General features: G+C 45.4%; 2 protein-coding genes across 4 annotated transcripts; both read right to left on the minus strand.

Moving 5' to 3' along the window:
* Positions 1-126: 126 nt before the first annotated feature.
* On the minus strand, positions 127-13,591 carry dclk1b (doublecortin-like kinase 1b). 2 transcript variants are annotated; one of them, XM_088427568.1, is made up of 16 exons: positions 13,155-13,588; positions 11,718-12,099; positions 10,920-11,269; positions 5,544-5,643; positions 5,358-5,474; positions 5,187-5,281; positions 4,808-4,895; positions 4,569-4,735; positions 4,326-4,445; positions 4,116-4,262; positions 3,653-3,786; positions 3,386-3,463; positions 3,158-3,254; positions 3,015-3,095; positions 2,822-2,935; positions 127-1,539 (listed from the first exon to the last, which is right to left on the minus strand). In XM_088427568.1, the coding sequence occupies exons 2-16, from the start codon at positions 12,076-12,078 to the stop codon at positions 1,354-1,356; spliced, it is 2,235 nt and encodes a 744-aa protein (XP_088283694.1). In that variant the 5' UTR covers positions 12,079-12,099; positions 13,155-13,588; the 3' UTR covers positions 127-1,353. The 2 variants fall into 2 exon arrangements, with proteins under 2 accessions (XP_088283694.1, XP_088283693.1); XM_088427567.1 differs by having other exon boundaries at positions 4,569-4,895; positions 13,155-13,591.
* A 555-nt stretch (positions 13,592-14,146) lies between these two features.
* spartb (spartin b) lies at positions 14,147-21,273 on the minus strand. 2 transcript variants are annotated; one of them, XM_088427570.1, is made up of 9 exons: positions 21,086-21,273; positions 19,978-20,675; positions 18,333-18,530; positions 17,376-17,526; positions 16,910-17,104; positions 16,692-16,850; positions 15,995-16,085; positions 15,854-15,898; positions 14,147-14,995 (listed from the first exon to the last, which is right to left on the minus strand). In XM_088427570.1, the coding sequence occupies exons 2-9, from the start codon at positions 20,668-20,670 to the stop codon at positions 14,791-14,793; spliced, it is 1,737 nt and encodes a 578-aa protein (XP_088283696.1). In that variant the 5' UTR covers positions 20,671-20,675; positions 21,086-21,273; the 3' UTR covers positions 14,147-14,790. The 2 variants fall into 2 exon arrangements, with proteins under 2 accessions (XP_088283696.1, XP_088283695.1); XM_088427569.1 differs by lacking the exon at positions 15,854-15,898.
* Positions 21,274-21,526: the final 253 nt, after the last annotated feature.

Raw genomic sequence — 21,526 nt, forward strand, 5'->3', positions numbered from 1 at the left:
TTGTTTAAAGAAGGGTTTCAACAGAGTTAGGGTTTGAAAATAGGGCTTTGAACTCAAGCTAAAGTTTGAAAGAAGAGTTTTAATCCGGGGTAGGGTTCGAAAGACTTTCAAAAGAATGTAGGCCACTCCCAGAAGACTGACTTGGCGCTTTAATTTCTTACAAGCCATTCAAAAGTCGCTTGTGGAATATCCTGACGTCGTTACATGAGACTGCGGAGAAAAAGTTCATTAAAAAAAAACAGAATGATTGACATTTTGTGCTATTTTTCAAATATTGTGGCAGCCCTTTGCAGACGACAAAGTGGCTTGCGCCACCAGTACAAACAAACAAAGACACATTGGCGGCCACTAGTGGTGGCCAAATGAAACTTCGTGAAGCATTTACCATATTTTTATGCTCCTCTCCACTCTTGATTGAAAAATGCAGCAAAAATGTCATCCGTTTGAATTGCGCTCGCTAGCTTTTATTTTGAAAGCAATAGCGCCATCTGGAGGAGTGAAAAACAATCAAGCGCTTCACGAGGCTTCATTTTCCCCATGGAAAGCGGGTGCAAACACGGGTTGCAAATCGGAAGATGCGCACATGCAATCGACGGATTTTTAAAAAGGGATCCATTTTCGAGAAATAAGGACGCACGCTGCTACATCCATTTTTTTCAATACATTTCATCCAACGCTGTGCTTTTATTTTGATTTTTTTTAATTGCACTTTCTCTCATGTGCTCTTGACGAATGCCACTTTTTCACCCACAATTATTACCATGAGTCACCCCTAAAAAATTGTTTTTTCTTGTTTTGTTGGTCAAGACATGAGCTTGAAAGCTTTTCAGCATTCACGCAATTAAAAAAAAAAAAAAATCCACGTTGTTCCGATACCATTTTTTTGGCCACGATACTTAAATGCTAGTCAGCATTCACAAAATAAAAAAAAACTAACCAAAAAACAAAAACACAATTAAGTGTATTCAGTGTTGTTCCGATACCATTTTTTTTCGGCCCCCGATACCGATACCCAGCCGATACCGTAACGAGACGATCCCATTCGATTATTTTTTTCGTTTAATACTGGAGAACATAACACTCATTTACTCTCGGGCATTTCTTTTTCTTCGAGATGAAAAAGCTGCCCCGCCATTGGTTGAGAGCGCGCGCTCCGGGCCAATAGGAAGTCTTGGCTCGGCATGAGACGGCAAAACGCAAGACGCTGCGTTCAAGTTCCTTATCGATATGGGAAAATGGCGAGAGATTCGGTAGCACTTGCCGATACGACGGCTCCCATTCGAATGCCGCATCGGTACCTATCCCGATACCGCTATCGGAATAAGTCGTACGTTACGCGAAGCCGGAACGCCGTCAGAACGGCGACACGGGCGAGCGCACCGTGTCGGCCGAACCCGGAGAACAGTCGTCCGACTCGGACGTGATGTCGGAGGGGTTGCGGGGGGGCGCCCACGTCACCGTAGAGCGGGCGCCGTGCGGGAAGTCGGGATGCTCGCGTCTTTGTCGGAAAACTTGCTTCTCCTTGTCCAGCGGCGTGTTCTGACAAAAAACGGAAAACGGAACATTGGAAACGATTCAAAGTATTTCTTTTCCCCCAAAATAAACAACTTATCAACGAATGATTTTAAAAATCGGCGTCGTTGTCATCGTCGTCGTTTTCGACGTCGTCATCGCCATCGTTGCTATTAAAACGACGAAGACGACGTCGGTGTCGTCGTTGTCGTGGTCATCGTCGTCGTCGTCATCGGCGCCAACGTCGTCTTTGTCGGCATCGTCAATGTCGTCATCGCCGCTGTCAACGACGTCATCGTTGTCATCGTCGGCGGCGGCAACGTCGTCAAAAATGTCGACGTCATCAACATTTTGGTCATCGTTGTTGCCATCGTCACCATCTTCGTGGTGGTCGTCGTTATGGTTGTTATTGTGGCTGTCTGTCGTCATTCTTGCCATCGTCGTCATCGCCGTCTTCATCATCGACAACGTCATCGTCAACGACGTCGTCGCTGCTGTCGTCATTGTAAATGTCAACATCGTCAACACGGTCGTCGTCGACAACGTCATCGTTGTCATCGTCGTTATCGTCACTATCGTTGTCGTCACCATCGTCAACATTGTCGTTATTGGCGTCATCGATAGCGTCGGCTTTATCGTCGTCATCGTTTACATCATCGTCAATATCGTCAACATCGTCGTGATCGGCGTCATCGATATCGTCATCATTGTCATCGTAGTCGTCGTCATCATTGTCATCGTCATTATGGTCGCCATCGTCTTTATTGTCATCGTCGTCGTCGTCAACGTCGTCGTTATCTGCGTCATCAATGTCGTCACCATCTTCGTCATCGTCGTCATCATCGTTGTTGTCATCATTGTCATCATCAACGCCATCGTCATTGCTGTCGTTATCATCGTCGTCGTTATCGTCGTCATCGATGTCGATGTCATCGTCACCATCGTCGTTATTGCCGTCATCGATAGCGTCGGCTTTATCGTCGTCATCGTTGTCGCCGTCATCGTTTACATCATCGTCAATATCGTCAACATCGTCGTGATTGGCGTCATCGATATCGTCATCATTGTCATCGTCATTATGGTCGCCATCGTCTTTGCGTCATCTCTGCGTCATCAATGTCGTCATCATTATCGTCGTCATCGTTGTCTTCCTGTTCAACGTCATCATTGTTGTCATCGTCGTCGTCATCGTCGTCCTCATCGTAGCAGTCAATGTCGTCATTGCCGTCGTCACCATCGTCGTCGTTATCACCGCGGAACTTTATTTTACGGATGGTCCTTTTATGTTGGGACTTGAGCGACGTCTCACAGTGATGAGCATGACGCCCGCCGCGGCGCTGCCCCCCTTGGTCGCGGTGTTGAAGTTCTTCCTGATCCTCGGCGCCACGGGCAGCTGCTGCTGATTCTCCGCCGCGCCCTCCTCCTGCGCAAGCAAACGTTCCGCCAATCGCAGCTTCGGCGAGCGGCGGCGGCGTCACCGAGGCGGGCTTGCGGGCTCTTACGTTGACCCAGGGGTGGTCCAGGACCTGCGCGGCCGACAGGCGTCGGTCCACGTCCACCTGCAGCATGCCGCCGATCAGAGCCTGAAAGAGTCGCGGCCAGGTCGGATTCCAGTCAAGGTTTTCTCTCCGGGTTCCGACCTAACCTTGGCCGAGTCCGACACGCCGTCCCAGTGCGGCGACGGGAACGCCAGCTCGGCCTTCAGGATCTCTTGGAACAGGACTTCCTGGTCATCGCCGCTGCTGCGCAAACACGGAAATACGCCGCTAAAGCTCGGCTCCGTTCCAAGATAAAACTTGACAACTCTCGTGCCAGGTGTAGACACACAAAAAAAATTCTATTGCTACCACTACTACTGATGGGCGGAAGATACCAATTAAACGGGGGGAATCCACACAGCAGGATGTACGTGATAACGCCCGCCGCCCAAATGTCCACCTTCAGACCATACCTGCAATTCAACAGGAAGAAGGCTTTGTAATGCCCTGACAGGAAAAATACGCTTTCTTTTCAAACTAAGAGCAAATCAATTGGAACATGAATCAACTTCTTGCTAAATTGTATTAGTGTGACTCTTTTGCAAAGCATTGCAAAGTGCAACACACTTTTTAAGATCTTTTTTTTTTGTTTTCGGACTCACCCTTTCTCAGCAACAATCTCCGGCGCCACGTAAGTGGGCGTGCCGCAAATGGTGTACAGGTAACCGTTGACGACGGTGGCCAGGCCAAAATCGCCCAGCTTCAGGGACTTGCTGCCGTCGTGGTGCTGGTAAACCTTAATCACGCAGAAAAAAATAAATAAAAAAACACTTATGTGGAAAGAGATGTGCAATTGTTATATCATGAAGAGTAAATTTGTTCTGAATTGCAACAATGTATATGTAATAATGTTCAAAACTATACCAAAACAGAATAAAATTAATCTTTTGTAAGATCTTCATATTTTCTTGCGTTCATATCCGTAATTATGATTATTTGTTTCATGTTAAGTCACGCGTGTTTCAGATTTCCCACGCTGCGAGCGGTCAGTGAACGCCTCGCCAACGTAACGTTGAATGCGCCGGAAGCGGTTGTTTTTCCTCGAGACGCAGCGCGTTTGCTTACCAGCAGATTTTCCGGTTTGATGTCCCTGTGGACGATGTTGAGGCCGTGCAGGTATTTGACGGCGCTGGCCAGGTTGAAGAGCATACAGCCGGCGTCCCGCTCCGTGTACTTGTTGGACGAGGTGATGGCGTCAAACAGGTCGCCCCCCTTTGCGGATTTGGGGTTTCAAGGTCAGGCTTTCAAACGACGGATGACGAGAGCCGCTCATACCTTGACTAACTCCATGACCAGATAAATCTCGTTGCCGGTGTCCATCTCTTCGATCAGAAGGACGATGTTGGGATGTTTGACGCGTCGCAGGATGGACACCTCGTTCTGGATCATGTGCTCCTGAGCGCATGACATGACATCACATCGGGGACAGCGCAGATTACACGTGAAAACAATTGAAAAGTAAGCTGTTCATGGACGAGGGCACCACCCGCTGGCGTGGATATGCAATTACATGAGCACCTTTCCTCTGCATTTCTCCTTGCTGATGATCTTCAGGGCGTATTCCCTCCCCGTGGATCTCTCCACGCACTCTCGCACCACGGCGAAGTTCCCGCTGCCTAACGTGCGGCCCACTTTGTAGCGCTCGGCGATGGAGGCGGGGACGCCCGACTCGTCCGTGGACTCGGCTGCGGAGGACGGACGGACGGACGGACGGCGGGTGAGATCCCCCGCCCGGTTCCTCGAGCCGGGCGTCTCACCTTCGCTGCTGGGTCCGTCGCCTTCGTCCATGGAGCTGCACACTTTGGTGGAGGCCAACGACAGCGACGAGCCGCTGTGCTGGGAGCCCTGAAGGCAACGTTTCATAATTTCGTGATGATTCCTATTTTTTCTTAGTGAAGGGCCAAATGAAGCCTCACGAAGCATTTTATTTTGCTCCTCTAGAGGGTGCTCTTGGATTAAAGATAAAGGCCAGTGCAATGGAAATGTATTAAATGTTTACTGGATCTTTTCACCTAGGGCGCCATCTAGAGCAGAGGTTCTCAATTTTTTGGGAGTAGGGAGCAGTTTTGGGAATTTTCAAGAAAAAATATAAGTTCTTCACGAGGCTTCGTTAAGCCATCATATTTGCGCGCCTACCTGGGGCCTCCTGAGGCTGCCAGGACTGGTAGGAGAGGGGCAAGGAGATTTCCCCGAGCGAGGGGTGGACAGCTGACTGCCTGCAGTCCCGTTAGCTGGCAAAAAAAAAAAAGACCCTTCCCATTTTGGCCCCTCCCTCTTCGAGCGTAAAAAAAAAAAGCGAGACCTCACCTGAGCCGGTGGATGAGGGCGACTTGCTCCTGCGAGACATCCCGCCACTTCGTGGAGAACAGCGCCCGTGCACCGACGGAAGGCGACCGTACGAGGACGACTTGGCCACCCTGCAATCTGAAGAGGAAAAAAATAAAACCTAACGCCATTTGAGAAGCACTATTTCACTTTGTGTGCCAAGCTTACCGCTTTCATCCAAACTGAAGTCGTCTTGGTAGCGGTACTTTTCGGGCCCGCAAGCAAAGAAGATGTCATCCTCTCCAAAAAAGTCCTGAAGGCACGTGACCTGCAAAACATGTATTCAAAAGTATTACAAAAAATATATATATGTATTCATATATGTAAATTAACCTCTGCATTTCTCTTATAAATGTTATAAAAACACCTCGTTTGAAATTTTGACATGCTATTTATGCTCCAATTTTGAAGTCATTTGTATGGGGATAAGGTGTAAAAATCGTTTTTGTAATAGACTTTTTCTAAAAGAAATTGTTATCAAGTAAATCTAGAAACTGTTTTTGAATCAACAAAAGAATATAGTTTAAGGTTTGTGGTTGCAATTTGATCAAATCATTCAGGCTGAATATTGAATTAAATCATAATCATATTCTTTTACACTCTTGATTCATCTTGGCATTGATCAAAACAGTCTTTTAATGTAATCAAGATGTATTATTTCCCATTCTACAGACGGTCATTTCATCTTTTTTTTCCCTTTCTGATGTATAAATATATATACAGTATATAACATATGAACTACAAGTAAAACGATTCCTTTGTATGCCACAAGAGGGAGCCCACATATTAATACTCGACCAAAAGATGAAAGCTTGCGAGTAGGTAAACAAATGTCGACTCGGATGCAGCCGGCGCTCTCATTAGAAAGAGGCCGACTCAGCGTTGATAAATAAATGAAAAGAGGCTGATGTACTTTTGGCCTTCTCCTTAAAAGCCGCCATTGATACACTTAACTAAAGCGCCTCTGCCAGCTTAACTCAAGAAGTTGGAGTAACTTGAGGTCATCCTGCACATATTATTCAAAACAATTGAGCGCAGGAGGCACGCCCGTCAAGCGCCCCCCCCCCCCCCCCCCCCCCTCAAAACTCGTGTCGCCTCCCCGCGTGGAGGGAGCTGCAAGGACAACCGTTACCACGGAGATGGGGGAGGGGCAAGTGAAAGCGAGGGTGTCTGTTTTCGACACTTCACGGGGTGCATGAGATCATTATAGGGTGAGGAAAAATGTTTTGATGCTACGGTGGGAGCCGTTCAGTTTTCTTTTCAAATTAAGAGCAAATTAATTGGAACACCAAACAACACGTTGCTAAGTTGCGTTACAGTGACGACCTTGAAAAATACTTTTACGTTCAGGTCATTGTTACTCAAGAATTTCCAGCTGACATGTCAGAAACAAAACGGATGTCACACCATCAGTCTTCTCAAAATATTGAATAAAAAATACCTTGAGATAACGGTACCTCACTAGCGTAGTTCCTTTGTGAACAAATCAGAAACGGATGGCTGGTTAATGGGAATAAAAAGTACGCTAGGCCATAGATGCCATAGACGGGCTAACAAATAGCATCTATGCGGTGAAAACAATTCAATTATATCGATTTTTTTACTTTATGATTTATGTTATAAAACAAATAAATAAACACAACCGGTGCAGCAACACATGCAGACAGACATCATCACCCAAAAGCACATCTTCTGTGACTAATATAAGTGCTGTACTGAGGAGCTGACCCATTCTCGGTTTTTAGTATAAACTGATGCGGATTATTTGCACTCGGATTTCAAATGATTTTGATTGTACCGCACATTCTCGCAAAGACGGGGGTCCAAATGGACCTATTTGGGACTTTGGTGCTTTTGATTTCTGATGGCGTTCAGGTGGGACGAGATTTTGGCTTCTCGCTTGTCCTCGGCTGTGACTTGGCAGCGAATCCTGACTTTTATCCTGGCTTAAGAGAGCAAAAATGGTTTCATCCCAAAGCGGCAGAGGGGATCTGCTTTTCATCTCCATCGTGGGCATCTTGCGGCAGAAAATGGAGGCGGGGACCGAAAATAGCTTCTTTTTGTTTGAAGAGCTAAATATAGCGAGCGCTGCTTAAGGAACAGTGCATTTCCACCTTAAATGCGCAGACTTACGGCAATGAAAGATAGTAGCTTTCATGTGCAATACAGTTTTTCAGCAGGTAGCCCCTAGCCAGCGCAAAGCATTTTGGAAAAAAAAATATCAAAAATGAGTGGCGTGCCATCCATGTCTGATTTATCCAATTTTGGAGCTTAATTTACAGTCTTAATTTATTGTAAATTAATTACTTAGGCTAATTTCATAATTTATGTACCAAAAATAATTGATTCCTTTAGTACTTTTGTAGTCCTAATGTAATTGATGGCCAAAGCGATTGACTACAAAATTATTTGATTTCTTTAGCACTTAAAAGCATAGAGTATTTTGCTCATTTAGTACTTAACTGGATTCAGTAAAGTTGCTTCATGTTCCATTTAATTTGTTCTTGATTTGAAAAGAAAGCCATTTCAATTGTAAGAAATACATTTAGAACTGAAATGCAGAAGTAAAAATTGAGGAATTCACAAGGCGATGAAGTTATGTTATTTTTTCCTCCCCCAAAAATGAAAACTGGCAATTTGTGCACCGCTTAAGCTGCACCAAATTATGATGCGCATTCTCAGCTTTGGAGAAAACTGAAGGCATTTGGATGCGCCTGGAAAATACGATATTTGGGATGGAATTTCTGAACTCGTGGGGGTGAAAAAAAACGTAAAAATACGTCTTTGGGATTGAATGAATTAAAATAGTCATTAATTTCAGCGGTATTTACGATGTTGGGGCCTGAGCGTGTGCCGAGCAAGTAAGAGATGAAAATACGGTGGGAAGACACTTTTAGGTAAAGGTGAGCATTTTTGCTGGCTTGGATGGGAAAAGTGGAGAGTAGGAATTTTCGAAAGCAGGCCACCGGTGATTGTGCTGCTTTATATTGATTTTTTTGTGCCAGTTGGCTCAGTGACACAGCAGCTCCATCAGGCACGCCCCCCCGCCCCATCCCCGCCCCTCCCTCTTATTGTCATCAAGTGAGGCATCCCGTATTGAGCGAGCGAGCGAGCGAGCGAACGAGCGAGCGAGCGGCTGGCTTTTAATCAGCCGGAATGACAGACGATGAAACGGCTTTGCGTGACATAGGCGCAAGTAATACATTCGAGAGGAATTCTATACTTTGTCATGCGGTGGCAGGGATAGGTTGTTTTCTTTTCAAATGAAGAGCAAATGAATTGGAACGTCAAGTAATCTATTGCTAACTTGTGTTATAGTGACTCAGTCATTTATTTTTTTAAGTGTTTGATTGATTTTAGTCATCACTTAGCCCTGAAGTGCAAATCACACAAACAAACTAAGCCACAAAAAAAACACACTTGTGAAAGAGAAGCGCATAAGAAAAAAGAAGCACTCTATAAAAAAAGAGCATGCAAAAATGAAGCAAACAATACAAAAGAGCAAAAGAAGAAAGCAAAACCAAAAAGCAGACAAGAAAAAGAACAAACAATAAAAACGAGCACGCAATAAAAACATGCACACAAGAATAAAGCCACATGCAAGAAAAAGAAGCACAAAAGAAAAAAAAACGACATGCACAAGAAAAATGAAGCAAACAAGAAAAAAGATGCATGAGAGAAAAAGAAGCAAGCAAGAAAAAAAGACGCATGCAAGAACCCAGAAGCAAACAAAAAGGTGCACGCACGAAAAGGACAAACAAGAAAAAGATGCAAACAGGAAAAATTAGGCATGCATAATGTTTTTTCTTTTGATTTTTTTCCCTTCGTTTACAATTTCTTGCAGACAATCAGTACTTGAGAAGTACTTTGTGTGATTTGCACTTGAGGGCCACCGTAATTGTTCGATTAATTGTTACACTAGTGAGCATGAACAAAAAAAAATCCTGTTTCAAAATTTCCGCTTCTAAAACGCTTTTGTACTGTGCGGGTAGTAGGGTTTCAAAATTCAAGCTATCGATGTCCATTTCAGCGTCGCCGATTATAGCACGGCAATTTTGAGGTGCGCGTTCTACAATTACAGAGCGGTGGGCCGGAACCGCGTCCATTACTGTGGCGAGTGGAAGGCCGCAAGGCGAGCAAATCGCCTCAGACCCAAACCACTCACGCATACTTACTTCTCTTTAGCTAAGTGTCGGCGAATTACAGAAACATTTCAAGTAACGTTTAAATTTTCAAATCAGGGGCAAATGAATTGGAACAGGAAGCAATGCTTTGATAAATTGTTTTTGAGTGACTTCTGTTTTGTTATACACCAATTTTTTTTACTCATGATTAGAGCCCTGCGGTTAATAGTCGGAAAAATTCGGTCATTAGTTCCAAATTTCACCTAATCGGACACGGGTGGCATGTTTTGTATTTGTATTTTTTTCATGAATAAATATCTTTAACCGGGATGAGGTAGCATGCGCTCCGTGTCGGCGCCGCCGCATCCCGGAGCCCTCTCGCGCACTCTACGACACACACCGAGTCCTGACACGACTGCATGCAGCACCCCTCTGCAGCAGTTCCTTAGCAACCGGGTCGGGGAACCACGTCGCCATGGAAACCGTAGACACCATCGGAGAGGAGGGGAGGGCTGCTGAAAGTCATTGGATTTTCGCGATACGCTCCAGTGCCGTCATTGGCCAGACGCCCGCCGCCAGCCTTAATCCAAGAGCTAAAAAAATTATCGTTAAATCGTCTGCGTGAAATGCATCAAAACTGCATTCCCTAATGCAGTAGTTATGTCTGTCCGTGCGTAAGATAACTAGCTAGCTTATTTAGCTCGCTAGCTAGCTGTGTGTGCCATCTATTAGAATAATTGTAAATCGGTTATCCCGTATTAGTTTTTTGCAATATTATTAGACACGGATGTTTTCTGTTGGGAGTTGTTTGTGAAGAAGATCGCTTTTGATGTTCCTGGGAAAGCTCACGGCATGGACTAGTACCTACATTCCCCAGGATCCCAAACTTATTGTTTGATTGTTGCCATAGGGCAGTAACAGCTCTGGAAAGTGCAGGTCTCTGGCCGCTCTCCTCGTGAGTAAAAGATAATTGTCTTCCTTCTGGTTTGTTTTTTTATTAAATGTTCCAGGTTGCATGAACCCAACACTATCTAGCTATCTGGCTAGCTAGCTATGTGTGCGTCTGCCTGTCCTCCCTCTCTCCATCCATCCATCATCCATCATCCATCCATCCATCCGGCTAGCTAGCTTTCTACTGTACGCGCCTGCCTTTCTACTTATCTGTCTGTCCATTGATCTGGAGAACATAAGAAGCCGAGTCACTAAATGGGATTGATCACCTGCTGTTTTGCTTGCCGTTACATCCGTCCAACTTCCCTTCCGTAGAAGTGCATTAAACAGAGACCGGGAAACGTCATTTCTCAATGGATCCAAAGTATTGATTTCGGGGGTACCAAGACCGGCATGCTTGGCAACCCTTCGACTTAAACGGCCGGCGCACTTCGAGGACGTAAAGCGCGGGGAGAAAAAGGCTACGCACCGCCTTGCCGTCGACGGTGAAGAGCCTTTTGACGGCGCCGCTGTCCAGTTTGATGGCGTCGGTGATGTCGGTCATGACCTGCTCGAAGGAGTGCGCCGTCTTCTTGTTGAGCAGCACGCGCACGGCCTTGCGGGGCTTGACGCCGCTGCGGACGATGGTGACCAATTTGGGCTTGATGAAGTCCTTGCTCTCCCGGGTCTCGGGCGAGCCGGCCCTGCCGCTGCCCAGGGAGGGCGGGTCGCGGGGGAAGGCCACCGCCGTCCTGGCGCCGCCCGACCAGTTGGGGTTGACGTTCTTGGTGTAGTCCAGCTTCTTGAACGGCTCGAAGGAGGCGCACACGTAGCTTTCTCCTGGGAAAAAACACCATGATCGAAATTGAATTTCACAGGACTCCACAAAAACCATGATAAGAAACGGTTCATTTGGAAGCTATCCGCAGTCCATGACCATTATAAATGACTACATTTAGAGGGCCTACAATATTCTAAATTATTTATTATTAATCAAAATTACTTAATTGTTAACCCTGGTGACTTGTTGTAATATAAAATCATCAAAATTTACTGAATTTCGTGAAATGCTTCATGTTCCAATTAATTTTCTCACAAGTCGAAAAGAGAACAGTACTGTTCCTGTCGCCAACATCCGAGGGATGTGGACGTGAAATCAGTTTTAAGTTGCAATTCCGCGCATTAAATCAGACGCGCCGATCCCCGCGAAAGCCCTCTAAATCCTCTCGGACCCCCTTGGAGCGCCTGGAAGTTCCCCGAATTGGAGAAGCTATAGAAGCCAGCCCACCTTCCACCAGCTGCTCCATGCTGGCGATCCTGGTCATCCCGTCCACCGAGTATATGTTGCGAACCCCCTGCGGCAGGTTGACGTTGTCGGAGAGCGCCCGCGTGAGGTCGGCCAGGAGCGAGTCCAGGGCGCGGAACCTGTCCTGGGAAATGGCGTAGACGATTCCTTGGAAGTAACGGTCCCCGTTGCGGTAGAAGCGGACCTTCTTGGCCTTCTTCTCCGAGCTCAGCGCCTGCAGCGTCCTGGTTCGGTACAAACTGCAGTGGGCGCTGTGAGTGGGGCTGGGGAGCCCGTTGCCCCTGGAACCCCGGCGGGCGTACCGCTGCGCCTTGTCGCGCTCGTCAAAGTGCTCCAGCTCCATTCTGCTCGGTGCTTTTACGCCCTGGTGCGGAAAAAGAAAAGATAGTGGATTTTAAAAGTGACACGTCGTGCTAATGCCATTATTTGCTTGACAACATAACACAGATGAGTGCGATGCTACTGTCTGTCTGCGTGTGTTGCTGCACCGCTTGTGTTTAAATGTCCGCTGCTACGGTAAATGAGGATTTCTCTTCACACTTCTCATGGCGACTGCCGTCGATTCCGCGCGTTACTTTTATTTTTCTTTTCATATTTTTGCGTGCCATTCACAATGTGTTTTTAAGCATTTTGCAGCGAGACGTAAAAATGTGGGTGCCGGGCCGCAACTCGCAACCGGGCTGTAGTTTAAGTGGCAAAATTTTCCAACTGATTAGTTCTTAATTTGAAATTGAAAATGCTCTGCTCCTGTGACGGCATTATAAAGGTTCAAATTAGAATCGCTGATGCAAATTTACTTTCGAGGTGAGATCTCTAGGCGTATTTCATTCAGTAACTCTTGAAGACAAATTATGTAACATCATTTCTAATTTGGGGAAAAAAATGAAGGCTTACAAGGTTTTGCTAAGGAGTCATTATTACACATTATGCGACTTTATGTTCCAATTAATTTGCTCTTAATTTGAAAAGAAAACTCATCAGTACCTATAACAGCATTAAATTAAATTTGCTCACAATAAAACCCTATTAAGAATCTCGTGTACCCCAATATGAGAAGCACCGGCCTACGGTGACACGTGTAATTGTTGGTCCTTGTTGTACATTGCAAAAAGCATGACATTGACCTGTTATTTTTAATTTCAGATTTAGGAAATCCGGACAAATCCGGTCATGCTGGAGCATGTCAGAAAGAGAAGCCTCTCTTTATGGACACATGAGGTGCATGTCACACCCATCCCATGCTGCTCGGTTTGACACCTTTCAGAATCAGGACATTGCTCATTCGTTTTGAAAAAAAAACGAATGCACAACAAATGCAGCCACATATGCACATACAATAAAAGCAGATTTGGCCATTTTTTGCAAGATGGGAAGCGGACAACATCAAACAATGGAAACGAATCGGATTATTTGTCTTACCTCCGGAGATGTGAGCAGACGCGTGAGTCAAAGAAAACAAAATATGAAGATTGAAAGTTGCGTTCACGTGCATTTATTGGATGTGACAGACGGAGCGAGTAGTCCCTTTGTTGCGGCGGAGGGGAGGCAGGGCTGAGGCTGGAGCCGGAGCCGGTGTCCTCCTCCACCCTGCTGCGCTTCCTCCCCCTCCTCCACCTGCTAGCAACTCCCCATCCTCATCTTTCCTCCTCCCCCCTCCTCGGCCATTGCACTGCGGTGGCGTCCGGCCAGCCTGCAAAGTGCTCGTCCACCTGCCAGCGCGCATGCGCAACACCGATCCATTAAATCGAAAACATTCGTCCCGGAGTCGCCAACTTTTTGAAAACAGACTTCTCGGCCGCTCGTATGAAGGGCTAGCACAATTTATGTTAACTTAAAGGCGCGGTAATCAGTATGGGGCCAAATTGCAACGCTTTTTCAGTCAATTAAAGCTACGCATATTGATTAAATAATTCCATGGGCACTTTAAACTGTCTACATTTCTAACCCGGAAGTCGCCTGGCTCATGAGACCACGTCTTTCACTGAGTGCCACGCCCTTTTGCGACGTCATCACACGCCACATCCCAATAACCTCGCCACACCCTATGAGATGCACTGTACACGCCGTAGAAATTCCACGTAGCGATTGAGAAAGAAGTAAAGTAAAAAAAATGGCAGCATCGGTTGAAGCAATTTTGCTTGCTTCTTAAAACGATACGACGGCAAACACATCCGAACAAAACGCATTCTGCATAGCGCTTTGAAAGCAACAAACATTAAAAATTGAAAATAAACATTCAATGAAAAACCATGACAGACTATGCAATATTTCACGCTTAAATTTGAAAATAGCACTTGACTTGTTTTAATCTTGTACTTTCCAGTACTAATGCAAATTTGAAAAGTGGGTTGCGTCAAACAAAATGTAGTTTACTCAACTTTTGACCATCATGTGAATACATTTGAGACCAATTCTCTATATATAAAGTGATGCTTTTATTTCATTAGAACGAGTATGTCCATTTGGCTGGGAAAGGCACGATCCACTTTTCTTCACAGGCAGAGAAAAAGGTTACCTGTTATTAGGGGGAAAAAAGTCCTCTAGAATTAAGCAACCTTGTGATTCAGTTTGTGCACTAATATGCAGAAAAAAGAAGCACCACTAGTCATGTTTACACTTTGAAATAACCACATCTATTAAATATCAGTATTTAAACATAATTGCAACATTAATATTGACAGTCAACGATAAGTTTTGCATCTTTGGTTTGAAAATATACATTTTGGATCACTTCAAGTATTAGACACAGCAGTTCTAGGCACATAGATCAGTAGTAAGAACTTCAAAAATTATATTTTATATATATATATATATATATATATATATATATATATATATATATATATATATATATATATATATGTGTGTGTGTGTACACAGTAGATTTTATTGCATTAATTTCTCGAAATAGAATCCGATATAGCAATTAGTAGTCTTGTAAATATAAATTCAAATGACTCGAGTCCAGAATATTAAAAAGTGATCAGTAGGAATGGCAAGCGTGTCACTTGAGTCACGAACGTCCGTGAAAAGTCATTGGACGGTCTGGGCGGGGCTATTTGCTGGATTTCTCCACTTGTTTTTGCGCGTCGCTTCTGTGGGGCAGCCGGTAGTCCTCCAAGATGGCCTGCGCCGTTTGCTTGCCCGTCCGCTTCACCGCCGCTTTGACGCCCAGGTTGTCGATGTTGAAGGCGGCCACGCCCACGTTGATGGCCGAGCTGACGGCGTGATCCGTGGCCTGCCCGGCCGCGTCGCCGTACCTTTTGATGGCGGTGGGTGGGCAAAGGTGAAAGGCGGGGAACACACACAGGGATTTATATGCAAAAGATGCCATGCTGAGAATGATTGGAGAAATTGGACGGGAAGGACTTGGCAGGGGGCGGGGCAACGAGAGCCTCATCTGCATGAGACTGGCCCAAACCTCAAAATCAGCTTTTAAAAGGAGAAAGTGCTGTAGAATTCTTGATACTTGGCGTACTTTTTGTCAAATGCATTCCCAGATACGAAGAGGTATAAAATATTTCAAATGATCAGATTTTCTAAGATCGTTTCATGCGTTCAATAACATTTTAGAGCTTCCCTTTTGAGTGTGTACTTTCCTCACAGTGTCTGTCACATTCAATACGGCGGCGGTTTTCAAATGGGGGTACGTGAGAGCTTAAGAGTTTCTGCAGAGATCTGTAAAAATTATTGACTAATTTACAATGTCAAGACAGGAACAGTAAAGTTGCCTTTTCAAATTAACAGCAAATTAACTACAACATGAATACACCTATTGCTAAATCGTGATTTAGATAAGTCTTTTGTAAATTGTTGTCGGGCATTATTTTGTTCAGTTTTATATGGATGCAGTCATTAGTGGCAATTTTTCGGCGGATGAGCCAGAAATATACAGAAGCTACACATTCTATTTACTGACATGGGTGAAACGTGACTTTTTTTTTCCAAATAAAATATTTCATAATAGAAAGATTGAGAACCTCAAAGGGATGTTTAGGTAGCACCAATTTTCCCCCAAAAGGGAAGAGAGTGATTTGCAATTAGTGCAAGTAAACAGGCCAGAGTCATGCTTGTCGTTAGTGCAAAGCGTTCATTAAATAGCTGGTGAAAATCATAATTTGTTGCTGTTAGGTGGGTCAAAGAGCGTTTGAAGACCCCTAAATCTGCAAAGCAAATTGATAAGGGTGCAAAAAAGTGAGCGCCACACAAAACACACGCAGTCAAAGCATGACAGGCAAGATTCAAAGGGCGTGGCCTACTTGTGTTTTACTGTGGTGACCGTCTCGGAGGCCACGCTCGACGTGATGTTCCTGGCTGCCACTTCCAAACCTGTCCACATGGTGGCGAATCCTGGCCCACAAAAGGGAACGCAAAATTCTGTTTGTCTCTCAATGCACCTTGGAACTTCAAACAACAACACACTCATGAGAAATGCAATGTATCTAATGCCATTGAACAACAAAGTTCTTTGCTTGAGCCCCCTTGTGGATGCTTCTTTAAAAAAAACACTCCGTTTCAAAACAAAACAAAGTGATTATATTTAATTTATTTGTTTCATATTGAAGATGGAAGGTTTACAAGGTAAACCAAACACAGCTGTCTATGCAGTTGATGCGACAGCCCCCTCTGCTGGCACTTGTTGGAATAACAATCTTTGCTGCATATCTTGGACAGCAAGCCATGTATTCCATCACTTTGTTACTACAGTCCGATGTGAAACGATTAGTCGAGAATTAATTCTATAATTACTTTTTTTTGCAAATTGTGCAACTCTTCAGAAGTCCAGGTTGTCAAGAGTACATATCTGCAGATTTTTGAAGTCTTCTATGAATGCAGACAGATGAATATTGTGCTCAAAAATCCAAATAAGATATTTACAGCAGTCTGCTTTTCTTTGGAAAGCAACGGTCAATGCACAGTGCGCTGGCGGCCTTGAAACGCCGAAGAGCGGACTACCTTGCACGCCGCTGGCGGCCACCACCATGGCCCCGTCGATGTTGGAACGCCCGTCCTTGTCTTTGCGCATGGACTCGGGAACCAGCTTGCCCCCGTGCTTCTTGACGTGCGGCGCCAGCTCCCGGCCCACGCAGCCGGCCACGGCGCACACGCCGTCCACTGCGGTCCGGCGCCAGTCAGTCAAAAGGTTAAAAATACAACATGGCGGCGATGCTGACCTAGAAACTGGCTGACTTTGACGGCGCCGCCAGTGGCCTGCTTGGCCACGTGGAGGCCTTTGGTGACGGTGGGGCTGACGTGCGCCGGCTTGTCCTCCGGAATGATGTGCTCCCGCAGTTTGGACGCCCCCTTGTGGATGGCCCTGCCAGTGAACTCGGCTCCTTTGACCAGACCCCAGCTCAGCCACGAGGCTCCTGAGTGACAAAACGCCACAAACCAGACACAGACCTCATACTTTCATATTGGCCAAATATTGGAAATATTAGCCAGTCTTCAGTAAATATTCTCATACTTCTATAGTGCCGTTAGCAGACTTTGCAAACATATGCTTTTACTTAGGGCTTGGGTGTCAAACAAACGGCTCGCAGGGCGCTTCTGGCCGGCAAATTTTTTTTTTTTTTTTGCACTGCCGACTGAATCTTGGCCATGTAGTAAGAGCAGACATTCGGCAAGCAAAGAACTGACCCGTGAGGATCCCGCTGGCGACCTTCTCACTCCACTCGGGCAGGTTCTTGTCGTCCTCCGTTGCCGTCGCCTCCTGGGCCGGTTCCTCTGCGGGCGTGGCGATGGACACTTTGTTGCCGAGATTGACGTGCTGGACGGAATCTTCTGCGTCCTGATGAAATAAACACATGGTGGAGCTGAAATCTCAGGACGGCTCCACTGGCCCAAAAAGAGCTGGCTTGATGAGACAAAGCTGCAGTTGTTTATAAATCAAACAAGATCTCTTTGTGTTGAGCGCCTCCGATCTGCCGCTCGCGGAAAGAGAAAAATGCCTCCACGCCAAAACGGCGTGGGCTCCATCGCCAAGGAGCCTCACATGAAAATTGACCTTGTGCGGCTGCTTCAAACAGGCGGCGATAAGAGCATTAGCGCCGTTTTAATGCTCAAATCCCGACAATGCTGAGGCAGAGCGAGCAAGACCGGCTCGCGCCTCCACAAAAAAGTTTTCATGATTTGCTTGTTTGTTACAAATAAATCATGTGTACAGAATGTCTTCTGTTTATTATCAATGCTTTTTCATTTTTGCTTAGTATTTATTTACAGTATTTTTTCATTGTTTTTTTGTCGTATAAATCTTTTCATTTACGGTATATTTTTGTTTATCATGTTTTTTTTCCATTATTATACTGTGCTTAGGCTTTGTAACTGTGATTGTTTTTGTATTTTTTTATCTATTAAGCCCTGTATTTTGTGTTTGTTTATTCCATGTTTTAAAGCTGCACCACTCCTCCACACACAGTTCTTTTTTTTCAAGATTTTTTTTCCTTTGTTTAAATACACTAAAAATTGTCAACCTTCCTTGATTTAAAATCAACAAAACAAGCAGTGCCCAAAGAAACAATGCAGAACAAAAGTCCTGCCTGTGTGGCAGGCTAATGCTGAGAGGCCAAGCTACGGCAGAGCACCACAATAGAGTACCTGCACTCGGAGGTCCGTCATCTGAGCCAGCAGATCCCGGAACAGCTCTCGGTCGGAGGCGGGCAACTCAGACGATAGGACCACGCCCACAAAGTGTCCCTGCGCCGGCGCCATCAGGTCAGGGAACATGAAGACGCCGGTGTTGCAGAGCAGGGCCGGCGAGTTGGCCGCCATGAGCGGGTACAGCCAGTCACACACCTGCGGGAAGACATTACAGTGGTTGCACGGGTGCCAAGTAACAACACGCACATTTTTCAAAAACTCCAGCACTTGAAGGGAAACTTTACTTATTCAGCCATTTTCAGCAAGACCTTTAAAAACATGCAGACTGAAAATGACTCTGCTTGTACTCAGGGTTTAGGCAACATCCAATCATGGCTCAGCTTGTGGTCACATGCCCAAACCCTGAAAACAGGTGAGCTGTGAAAATATCAACATTTGACTGATGAAAATGGCTCAACGACTTTAGTATAGCTTTAATTATATTTGCCAGATTTTTCTTGAACATTTTCACCTGGTTTATTTGTGTATTTTATGCCCTACATTATAAAAGTTATAAAACAGGGAAAATATTTTGTGTGCTGGATTTATTTATTATTGTGTCAAGTTATGAAAATGTGTAAAATTGACAGTAAACATACATGTTTACGTTTGTGCTCGATTTCAGAGTCCGTCCTGTTTTTTAGGGATGTCCCGAGCCAATACTGGAGATTTCCTCCCACAAGCTAAAACGAGTTTGACACCCCATCTAACAAGATTGTGAGCATCATCACAACGTACACATACACAGGTTGAACACAACAACTTTCTCTCATGTGACTCGTCACTATGCCATCGTGCACTGCCACGGGGAACCTGGGAAATTCCCCAGTGAAGAGTCAATTATCTGTCTCATGACAAGAAACCGCTATCTCTGTGGTTTGTTCAATAGCTGCCCGACAAGACAGTACAAATTGATTTATGTCCAAATCCCATCTGTTGCTTCAAAGTCTAAAGTTGTGATTATGTTGAGATTTAATTACGTACATCCCAGCTCACATGATACATTAGTTATGGCCGCACACTATCGATGCAGATTAGTTACTAACATCTTTTTCTTGGCTTTTTTGCATAGCATGCGCATCCTATGATTTTTGTAACTCGGACTGATTGTTTCCTGTGGGGGGGCTATTACAAAATGGCTCTGAGTAATAAACAATGCTGAGTCAGGCACTAGATGCTGCTCCCCGACTACGTAGGCATGGGCTGGCTATATATACAGAAAGCAAGTTTGTTTGACAAGCATGAGCATAAATTTGTGTATGAGATTAAAAATGAGCACTGTTTTGAAGATGCAATTTGAGAGCCATCTTGTAAGATCTAAAACGGGTACGCAAGGTTGTAAGGGTCACAACTTGACTTTGGTAACCCTTCATCCAATCATCTTCCAGAAAATTCTTTTTATTTATATGCTTAGATATGCAAGTGTGTCATGTCTTCCACCATGCTGCTTAGGTCAGAAGGGGTTAAAAAAATGTGTCCCCCTTTTATTCTTCATGCATGCCAAGACAGAATTATCACTTATAGTAACCTTGATTTTTTTAACACCGCGGTAAAACCGTCAACCCTGTAATCAGCCCATGCCAACTCCCAACATCAAAATTACCTGCAGGAACGCCGGCGGTCTACCAGGGCAATCGTTGGTGAACCTGATGAGCCGCAGGTAGCCCGGGTACGAGGGGGCGCTCACGTGTCCATCGGGGGTGACGTAGAATATCTGTACCCCTTGCGGGATGCAAAGCAGCTCCTCCGCATCCTCGCCCATGCTTTGAGGGGACGATGCGGCGCCGGACGTCCGGCTGTAGAAGTCGTCGCCCACCAGCGAGAGCTCACCCGACTCGGTACCGTACGAGATGGAGAGGTGGCCATCAGCCGCTTGGGGGGAGTACGCGGGCGGCTGATCCCCAAGAGCCACGGCGCCGCATGCAGGCATACATCCGGAGGAGGGGCCCTCAACTGGCTCGGCGGGGAGTTGCGGGTAGATGGCGCGCTCGGCGCCGGCGGCCGTCTCCAGCACGGCGAGGCGCGTGGTAATGTTGTCCAGGGTCTCCTGCATTTTCCGCTGCATCTCTCGGGCCAAGTCCCAGGAGCTGCCTGTGCATTCACCCCCTTGAGATGGCACACTGATTGCCCGGAGGAGGTGCTTGCGCCCTTTCCTGTAGAGCTCCAGGGCTTGATGCTTGTCTCCAGCTTCGTCGGCTGTCAGCGCCTTGTTGATACACTCAAAGGCTCTTTCGTAGCCATCTTTGATCACCCCGAGTCTGGCTTGGTCGAATGCATCCTCTTTCCCCTTCTCCATGTCCTCTGCAATAAGACGCATTGAATAAATTGGTTAGGAAACAAGACACCAGTCACACCATTGTCTATTATTTATTCATAATTAGTAGTTTCATCCGTTTCTTATATTTGTCACGTCCTGCCTGGGTTTTATTCTGTTGTGGGTTTAGTTGTGGAGATATTGTATGAAAAAAAAACATGTAAACAAAGCAGAGCTATATAACAGAACATTTTATTGAATATTCGACGTACACGCCCCCAAACTTTTAAAACTATTCTCCTCAAATTCGATTCTAAGCACGTCCTCAGAAATAATCAAACTATCTGAACGAGAGATTCGACAACACGATTTAAGAACTTTGAACCACGTAGGATTATCTGACAGCTTTTAAGCTAGTTAGCGTTAGCTTCCCGTTAAGTCGTAACGGGTGACGTACCTCCCAAACGTAGCAGCCGGGTAGATAAAACCGCTAACGTGTAATGATACTCTTGCCTCCACGAATATCAGTTCTGAAGGGCTTAGGTGAGATATATTTGGACTTTGATGTGAGAAAAACAAAAAATCAATCAACCAAAAACCTTTGTGACGCAACTTAACTGTAGAGCAACCTTGCTTGCCTCGAGTTTGTTTTACTGTGAAGGGTTTGATCAAACCGGAAATGGCGTTCATGTGGCTCAGAAATACTTGATTTAATAAGTGGTTTCTTTGGCTCAATCTGTAATCTCCCCACGGTTTTTCATTTACAATCCATTAAGATTCAACATGTGAGTACTATTAGAAATGCCGTTTCGCGCAAAGTCATCGAAAAACAAGGAACAAACCTTTTAGTTTGAAAGTTGCCAACCAGAAGTCTACAGTCGATTGGTGACACTAACGT

Source organism: Hippichthys cyanospilos, chromosome 11 (genome assembly GCF_059441005.1).
Source record: "Hippichthys cyanospilos isolate Australia breed blue-spotted pipefish chromosome 11, RoL_Hcya_1.0, whole genome shotgun sequence".
NCBI classification, from domain to species: domain Eukaryota; kingdom Metazoa; phylum Chordata; class Actinopteri; order Syngnathiformes; family Syngnathidae; genus Hippichthys; species Hippichthys cyanospilos.

Coding starts and splice junctions, on each gene's coding strand:
- spartb (XM_088427570.1), bottom strand. CDS start 20,670: ATGGAGAAGGGGAAAGAGGATGCATTCGACCAAGCCAGACTCGGGGTG. Junction 17,527..18,332: donor TGACGGACCTCCGAGTGCAG/GTACTCTATTGT, acceptor TTATTTCATCAG/GACGCAGAAGATTCCGTCCA. Junction 17,105..17,375: donor CGCCAGCGGGATCCTCACGG/GTCAGTTCTTTG, acceptor TTTGTCACTCAG/GAGCCTCGTGGCTGAGCTGG.
- dclk1b (XM_088427567.1), bottom strand. CDS start 12,078: ATGGAGCTGGAGCACTTTGACGAGCGCGACAAGGCGCAGCGGTACGCC. Junction 5,644..10,919: donor TCACCGTCGACGGCAAGGCG/GTGCGTAGCCTT, acceptor CATGTTTTGCAG/GTCACGTGCCTTCAGGACTT. Junction 1,540..2,821: donor CGGGCGTCATGCTCATCACT/GTGAGACGTCGC, acceptor GTTTTTTGTCAG/AACACGCCGCTGGACAAGGA.